This window comes from Carcharodon carcharias, chromosome 1, assembly GCF_017639515.1.
Source record: "Carcharodon carcharias isolate sCarCar2 chromosome 1, sCarCar2.pri, whole genome shotgun sequence".
NCBI classification, from domain to species: domain Eukaryota; kingdom Metazoa; phylum Chordata; class Chondrichthyes; order Lamniformes; family Lamnidae; genus Carcharodon; species Carcharodon carcharias.
The window spans coordinates 193,236,999-193,245,906 of record NC_054467.1 but is presented as its reverse complement, the minus strand read 5'-3'; the positions used below and the strand labels follow the sequence as shown (position 1 = coordinate 193,245,906).

The following is an 8,908-nucleotide window of genomic DNA, read 5'->3' as shown; positions in this document are numbered from 1 at the left end:
CAATCACTGTATTTTGCATTGAAGCTGATCAGCAAACTCCTTTAAGAAGAAATTGTACAATTTTAGAAAACTCCTTAATTTTAGTTTACTTCCACACACAGTTGTGAAGAAACCTGATCAAACAATTAAGTATTTTGAGTATTTTGTAGCAGGATATTTACTACCTGCTGTATAAGTATTCAAAATAACTTGAACAGAATTTTGTGTTACTATTGTGATCTGAAAATTGATATCCATGGTACAATAACATTTCTATTGCAAAAACAATCAATTTATGTAGTGCTTTATTCTTGTTTAACACACACAAAACACATGGGCACAAGACCTTAGCAGAATGGTAGATTTTTCTGAGTATTATTTAAATTTTTCATTGAAGAAAAAAAAACTTGTGCACCATATTTTTACATCAACAGCACAAAGAAGATAATAAATACAATCATTGCCCGTAATTTACATTACTACCACATGATGTGAATGTTTGCATTCTTTTATTTAATTGATTGTAACCACATTGTAATGCAACATACAAAACATATTACGTGTACAGATTTACACAGTGTAATTATATATACTGCTGTGACCATTTAATACTGGAGTTTTTGAGTATGTAATTTGCAGCACATCAACGTTTCAAACCACACACAGTTACATCTTTCAGAATTATTCAAAATTATTTTACAAAAATTACAACTGCAGCTGCAATGTTTTGAACAGTGTTGTGAACTGGAAATGAATGATGTGAAAATTAATTAACTGGCTGGAGTTAAAATACCTTACACGCTTCTTAAAAGTAAAGGCAATTGAAACAAATATGGTTTATACATAGAATAGATATGTTATTGAAACCAAAGCTGAAATAGCTCTGCTGCTGTTCATAAGTTGCTATTATATGATTCTGCCTATTAGTAACATTATACTATGTTCATAAGTTCTTTAAAATTCTTTGTTTGAATATATTAATAAGACTGTTGTCACAGTTTCTGTTTATTGATGAATCTGTGGCATTTGAAGTTTCAAAAAAATGAACTTAATTTGACAACCAACAAATGGATAATCATTGTTTTGGGGAATGGAAACAGGCTAATGCTAAGGTTTTATTCCATCCTTAATTGATGTATTATTTTGAAAGTAAAAAAAAAACTACAACAGTAACAGGAATCCTTTAAGCTGCACAAACATCAATAGAACTCATGATTACTAATGTGGCTTCAGGCAGCCTTATCATTTTCCATGTGGTGACAGTTTCAATCCCATGCTGCATAGTAATGAATTGGCATACTAGCATTAGATTTTCAGCATTTCATAATATAATGCCATTTGGCTGAAATATGGTAACATTTCTTTCTGCATTGACCCAGATTCAGTCTGATTTGTTCTCACCAGTTAAATCTTGCCAAGCCAAATTCACCTGTGCTAAAATGTCCTCTTGAACCATTATAAACTCACTATCACTTACTCCTATCCTACAAAAGTATATTTTATCTAACATTTCTCACATTTTCATTCTAAAAATGCATATAATGTTACCCTACAGGTCATCCTTTCACAAAGCACTCCTAATTCCCAAAGTGAGCCTAGCTTGATCTGTCCATCAAAAGATAAGAAATTTGGTCTCTGGCAGTGTGCGTGCCCAAAAGCAGCTTAAAAATATTTTGAGCCCTTTTCTTTTTAAAATAAGCATAAAAATATAAACACTAAACTTAAAAATATGATGTAAGCCATCTATAGTAAACATAAATGGCAATATTTGTTATATAGCAATATATGGCAACTCAAAATATGATCCATTAAGATCCAAAGTGAAAGAATCAATAATGGTACTGAGTGCTCATTAATGTTTTAAACAATGATTTTTCCTGGAACCATAAGGTTCAGTGACAGAAAAATCCAATGCACTAAATGCATTGACATTCAAGATCAAATAGCATTCTCAAAGCTATAATCACTGTCTGATATTTTTTATAGTGACTAATGACTTTGATGTCACATTCTATTCTTGCATCTTTTAGTGTTGCATCAATAATAATTTTAATCATTAAGTATATTACAAGTGTTCCTACACCTGTCACTGAGGTCTAGTTTAAAGCAAACATGCATAGTAAATGCATGGTTTGCAATTCATTTGCAGCATGATTTACACAAGCTAGATGGTTATATAATGTAGTTTTCCAAGTAGAGCAAAATAAATTCATAACAATGGCAAAATTTTCAACCTGAAGCTATAGAACATAGGGTAGGCAAAACATAAAGGTTATTTTGTTGTCTCAGCAGCCTACCTTTTAAACCAAATATGTCCATTCCTAAAACCAAATTTGACACATAATGACATTACCTCCAAAGAATATTGGAGATTAGTCATGGTTCATAATTGACACCACTATGAAAACAAAATCCATATGATGTCACTGAAACCACTCCATTATCTACACAATTCCTTAATTAGCTAATGTATGATGTAAATAAAACATGTGAGGTGCAATGGGATGTATGTATATGCCAAGCATTGTGCTGACTACCTTTCCTGCCATTTTGTTACTCACAAGTTTACAGCTCAACACACTCTTGAGGTAAAAACTACATCTCATGGCTCATCATCAAATATTTATTTCATATTCATATGTAGCATTGGCAAAGGCACAGAAAAATAAATACTGTTAAATTTCTCCTTAGTATGCCAAATAGTTTCCACTAAGCTTTAGTGAATTTTAGCTTTTATTTGTCCATTTTAGCAGCTTCCCTCAAGATCACCATTGTTTTATTTTCATCATGAAATTGTCAGTGAAGAAAAGGATTTCACAATTAAACAACATTAATGTTTTAATGTGTAACTGTTTTCCAGTTACAGCTTTTAATAAGTAAAAGTTTAAATGTACTATTTACACATATGACATCCACAAATGTCAAATGCGCAAATACCAATACATTTAAAATCACTGAAGCTCCGTATTGACAAATAACTTCAAAACAGTTATGACTGTAATATGAACTCTCTCAGTATGATTTACTGTTATTCATGTTGCTATTCTTTTTGAATATGGTGGCTCCAATTTATAAAAGACATTTTTCTAGGTAAATTCTGTGCTTGTATGGGCTTTTAGCATTCAAAGTGGAACACTTTCAATTTTAGGCATCCATATCAAGTATTTTTAGGTCACGTGCAGCACAGTTAATTCCACCGTAAATTCCCTCTACCCTACCTCCACCTCAATCTCAGGAAAGCATCTCTTACTGCAACAGTACATTTTTCCTTTGCCCACACCAGTAATACATCCAGCTATTCTTACTGCCTCTCTAAATTATGCTGCCAAATTAGAAATAGTATTATACTTTGGGACCTTATGACTGGAAAATGGATTCCTTCATATCAGACATTTATTGTTAGTTAATAGAGGAGAGTTTTGCTCAATCAATATAGGCTAGATTTGAATCCAGAGATAAATTGCCAGTATCAAACTCACTATGCCACCACTGTGATCCTCCCCTCCAATATATTTCAATGTTTAAGGCAACACATGACCTGCTCATAATTCATTTTTTTTCACTTCTCAAACTATAAACATTAGAATGGCTTTACTTCAAATATTTTCAGTTCATTCAATGTATTACAGATTTCATTGCAAAACGTTTCAGTGAATTCTAGGTTTTTCCTTCAAACTTACATCCTAAAAGCTTAATCCCCAGGAACAAGTTCCCCAACTTGAACAGCCACACAGAATGCAGAAATACATTAAATAGTTTTATTTTGCCTACCCATTCTAATAGCTACTTTGAATCTCTTAAAATTGTTAGCAAACAGGAGAACAACGCCACTTTCATCTTATACAGTACAGATCACAATATATACCACAATCAGATGTACAAATTATGTATATTTAGTATAAATTGAAAAATCTTCAGAAAGGCTTTGGGTTGGTTAATGCACAGCTTGTTCCTTCCCTATCAAACAATAAAGTCCAACCCTTGGTTTGGCTGCTAACCATCACTGAGACAATGCCATTTGGCAATTTGTCGCCTTGGATGCTCACAGATCTCCCTCCAATGCTCTCCCACTGTCCCTTCTGCTGATGCTCCTAGCACTAGGCGCCCAATGATCTCGTTCTTCATCATTCTGTCAAAATCGATCACCATAAATTCAACACTGATGTTTTCAATCCCCTCACATGGAATGTCAAAGACAAACAGCTCATTGAACACTGGATTAAGAGTGCATTTCTTAACATGGGTCTTTTTCTTTGATATTCGTTTCTTATCATGATACAGGTTCACTTTCACATAAGGGTCAGCAGCTGGAAAGAAAGCAAGACAATACAGAATTTCAATATTTCTAATTAAACTTTCTACCCTATCAGGTAGCGTATACAAATATTCATATGATTCAACCACATTAATCCCTCAAATGTAAATTATTATACAATTATTCCATTCACAACCTTCTTCATATATACACATGTGCATATTTAGTAAGTAACTTTTCATTTATTTGAAGACAATAAATGGTTATAATGATAAAAGGATGGGTACATAGATGCAGAGATAGATTGATTGATCCCAATGTGAATTAGCTTAGCTCCAGCTGTACTAGTACTGGTTACCTTATTTGGATAATTACCTGATAATCCAGACACATCATTTTTAGGCAGATGGCGAGCTTTTAGTACAACAACAGTCAGGGTGTTGGTGGTAGATTGATAGCAAAGGGACACTAATAATTCACCACGGCCCACAGATTTCTGTGAATGCACAAAAGAAAACACATGAATAGGCTTTCAGAAACTTGCTGTTATCACTGCACAATAGATCCTCTCACTGCCCTCCCTGATGACACCACCTCTGCTGGAGTCAAAAATGATGATCCAACATCTGTCTGTTACCTTGTCACCCATGATTAAAATGATAGACTATTTTAAATGTTCCTTACTGATAAATTTTTCCTGTGGATAACATTTCCAACCAGGAAATTGAAGCTGTGTCTGTCAGTAATCTACTTTGGTATTTTGATTTTATACATCTAATATTATAATCAATTTTTGTTCAAAATGTTTTGGGGACATTAATTGTGTTTTGCATATAGTTTCAATATAGCTTAAGGATATGGCAGGCCCTTTATTGCTGTTTGAGGCAAATGTACAGGGTATCATCTCTCCCTGTAAGACTGTATATCAGAATGGTGCTAAACTTGAGGTGGGCATCTTCTACCAATGAAACATAGGCTTAGAGGAAGTAAGGTGGGGGAGATTTGTTAAGTATAAACGCTAGCAAAGACCAGTTGGGTCGAATAGCCTATTTTTGTGTTGTAAAAGCAATGTAATTATTCGTTTTCGTTTTCCCATTTTTTATACGAAATAAAGGTCAATTTCTCGGCTGGGTTATTAGAACATGTATTATTTGGACAGTTCTTGTGGCCCGTGTTTCCAATAGAAGATTTTTGTAGCTATTGTATTAAGCTGCAAAAAGTGCCTGTACACCTGACATATGTACCTTTTATTTAAATCAGAAATATTAAACTGTATACTATACAAGGTTACAAAATTCTACCTATATAAGATGTATCTAATTCGAGAATTACAGTTGATCAAAGTCTAACGCTTTTTTGTATGTTTGTGCAGCTCACCCAGTTTCGGATTCCATGTCAATCCTTTCAAAATTCAATCTCCTCATGTGTGAGTACCACATGAGAGATTTGCCTCCGGCCCTAGCCTAACCTCTCCCTTATTCCCATCAATAACTGATGAGCTATCTTTTTCATAAACCCCGCAAAGCACACTTTCAGATCTATACTCCGGTAGCAGCAGAGCGCATTCCCCCCATCCGCCCCCGCCCCCCAACCCCAACCCCAACAAGAGGATCTTGCAAACATTTACCCGACAGTTTCTCTTGGTGATGTCCCTGTTCATCTGCACCTTGCCTTCTGATAGATCGATTCCTGATATTGGCACTAGGACCTCTCCAATGACATCGTCTCTCGAAAACCGGTCAAAGCTCAGCACCAGAAAATGCAGAGACAGGTCTTGTACCTGGCTGTAGGGGATACCGTAAAACGTGAACGTCTCATCAAAAGCTGGATCCAGGGTTTTTCTGAGGACACGAGTTTTCACTCGGTGCTTTTTGTCAGGCAAGATCGACATTTTAATATAAGGGTCAGATGTCATCGACTGTTCGTCCATGGCAGGCAGCCCGTGAGCCTCTATAATGTTCACAAGTAATGCTTTCTTATCAAAGTTGTATTTTAAGGAGAATATCAAGGATCCCAGTTTGGCCTCATTGTTTTGTTCTTCAGAAGGAGCCGTGGACTTGTCCGATATTGAAGTCTCGGATGACAGGCTGTCTTTCTCGCCATCTGTGAACACCTTGGCGGGGACGCTCTCGATTTCTGGGGAGCTCCGGACTTTGGCGTGAGTTTTGGTGAAATTTCCGTTCTGGTCGCGGCTCTCCAAGTCCAGGTGCAGGGAGTTCTTTGGTATTTTGGCTTTTAAAAGGTCTTTATCTTTATGGTCCGATTTTTCATCCGCCCCGAATTTCTTTTTGTTGCTCAAATTCTCAGGGTAGATATCAACTCCCTTCAGCATGTGCACGAATTTATATGGAGGGGTTTTGTTGGCTTTTGTCGATTTGCGCTGACAGCAGATCCATGCAAACATGGACACCGTAAATATCAGGCCAAAGGCACTGACTATCCCTACAATTGCCGGCACATCATCTAGAGAGGGGGAAAAACCCAAAGATTCAGTGGGATTCTGAGTCCCATTACAGTTAAAGGGACATTTTACAATCTTCAGTGCTGGTTTTATTAAAGTGACAATTTCACTTTGCACCTGCCGCATATTCTTCATTTAAATTCTAGGTTTCGTACTGCAGTCCAAAGGAGCAAATTAAACCAATTTCCAGAGTGGTATGATCAGTGTAGGGTATTGGGTGTAGACAGTCATTTTAGGCTAAATTGAGATGCGTTGGTTTTTCATTAAAAGTACAAGAATATGTAGCTGAAGCGCTTATGGATAAGGTAATTCATATCAATATCGTCTCACCACATTGTCCTGTCACTAGAACTGAAAAACAGCGCCTGTTCTGGTTAATGCTTAATTAACAAGACGAATCGGTGTGAATTCGATGAGCTAGACTCCAATTAGTGCTCCCCTCAATTCACCAAGAGGTAAATTACACAAAAAAATGGATATGGATTTTTTAAAAATAAAACGCTTAGATCAAGTGAGCAAACTGAAAGAACGATGGAGAAAAAGGAACGGACATCCAGAAGGGGAGCAATGAGAAACAAATCGAGAACTTTGAAAGAGAGGAGGCAGAGAGAAATGAAAGAGATGTAAATAAGCAGTTGATGCTTAGACCAACGGAAGCTTGCGAATCCAAGCATATAAGTGAGGTGCAAGAATAGAGAATAGGTCTTACGACTAGAATATGATTAGCTAGATATTATTACTATTTACCATTTCTGTGTTTCGTAGGCAAAGTGCTGTGCATCAGATTGTCTTTGCCGAGCCAAAGCAGGAGGTGTGCTGTGAGCTCCATCAAAGCATAAACAGCCTAAGGTAACAACACTGTACTGGAAACATCAGCAAGCACAGGCACAGAGTGACAGCTAGATATCTAGAACAAGAAGCATTATCAATAAATATCCACGCGAGCGATGAGCTTACCGAAGCTTGCCCCGCTCAGCACAATCGGAGCCATGGCGATCCGTGCTCTGTCCGCGGTGCTGAAAGGCACCAGTTCTCAGGGTAACGCAGTTCACTGATTCCCTCCTCTCCCAGGCAGAAGGTTCCGTGTATTACTTTCACTTTTTTATAATTATATATATTTCCTGGAAATAGATGAGACACGAATTAAAGAGGGTGGTGGATTCGCGGTTGGTGGGGGGGGGGGGGGGGCGGATTATACAGTGCAGGAGGCGCTGAATCCCCGGGTACTGGCTCTGCCTCTGTCCGCTGCAGCTCTGAGGAGTCGCAAACACTGTAGACGTGGAGGGCTGGATGACGTCTTTCTGACGAAGCCTTTCCTGAGCTGCTCCCCGAGGTATTTAAATTCCGACCATCCGTTTATGTTAAATGGCTGGAGTCTGAATGGTATCAGCTCGGAGGACAGTAATAGGAGGGGCTTTTTTTTGTTGTTGCGTGGTTTAATTTCTCATGGCCAGAGAGAACAGCGCCAGAGAGGGGGTGGGAGAGACTGACACACACCATCAATACTGTCTGCTCGGCTAGATTTGCAAGCATGGTGTCTGCATAAAATAGAACTCTCCCTCACTTTACCGGGGCACTTCTGTTTTGCGAGTACAATATTGCAATGGCAGTGGCGTATTTCAGCTGAATGGTGTAAAACGCTGACGCCGTCTGATTCTAGTCCTTTTTACTGTTTTTTTTTGTAAAGTTTTTTTTTGGTGGGAATTAACATGATTAATGCGTCTGCGCTTGGATTTCGGGACAAATTCTGTACGTTACCGACTCTCCGAGAGAGATGTAACACCCCATCCCACCCTCCATTTCACTTCCACGTCCGCAAACTTCAACATTTTGCAATTGATCAGGGAACGAGATGGACATTATTACCACTTCCTTGTAGCGAGGGCAGACACACACCATCTGCTGCTTTAAGGGATGCAAGACTTGCAATGAGTCAGATGTTTCATTGGCGCTGCGATATTTCATCTAGTCAGCGCCCGCAAACCAAGACCTTTATTACGCACATCTAACTTCAGTTCTGCAGTACGTTATGTTACCCTCCTACGGATCTTAAAATATTCCATATGCAAGTATTTCAGTTGCATCAATAAATGCCAGCCTTGACAATCCTGAGAATGAATAACAAAAACGTCACAGATTTCTTGAGGGCCTAATGAATTAATATCTGAAAAGAAAAAATCACTTACAGGGAGAGTTCACACCATCTCTCGTTT

The 8,908-nt window shown here is 37.6% G+C and overlaps 1 protein-coding gene across 1 annotated transcript; it reads right to left on the bottom strand.

Moving 5' to 3' along the window:
- Positions 1-266: 266 nt before the first annotated feature.
- Positions 267-7,770, bottom strand: syt4 (synaptotagmin IV). The gene is made up of 4 exons (XM_041197819.1): positions 7,653-7,770; positions 5,862-6,697; positions 4,610-4,730; positions 267-4,286 (listed from the first exon to the last, which is right to left on the bottom strand). The coding sequence occupies exons 1-4, from the start codon at positions 7,684-7,686 to the stop codon at positions 3,973-3,975; spliced, it is 1,305 nt and encodes a 434-aa protein (XP_041053753.1). The 5' UTR covers positions 7,687-7,770; the 3' UTR covers positions 267-3,972.
- Between the last annotated feature and the right edge of the window lie 1,138 nt (positions 7,771-8,908).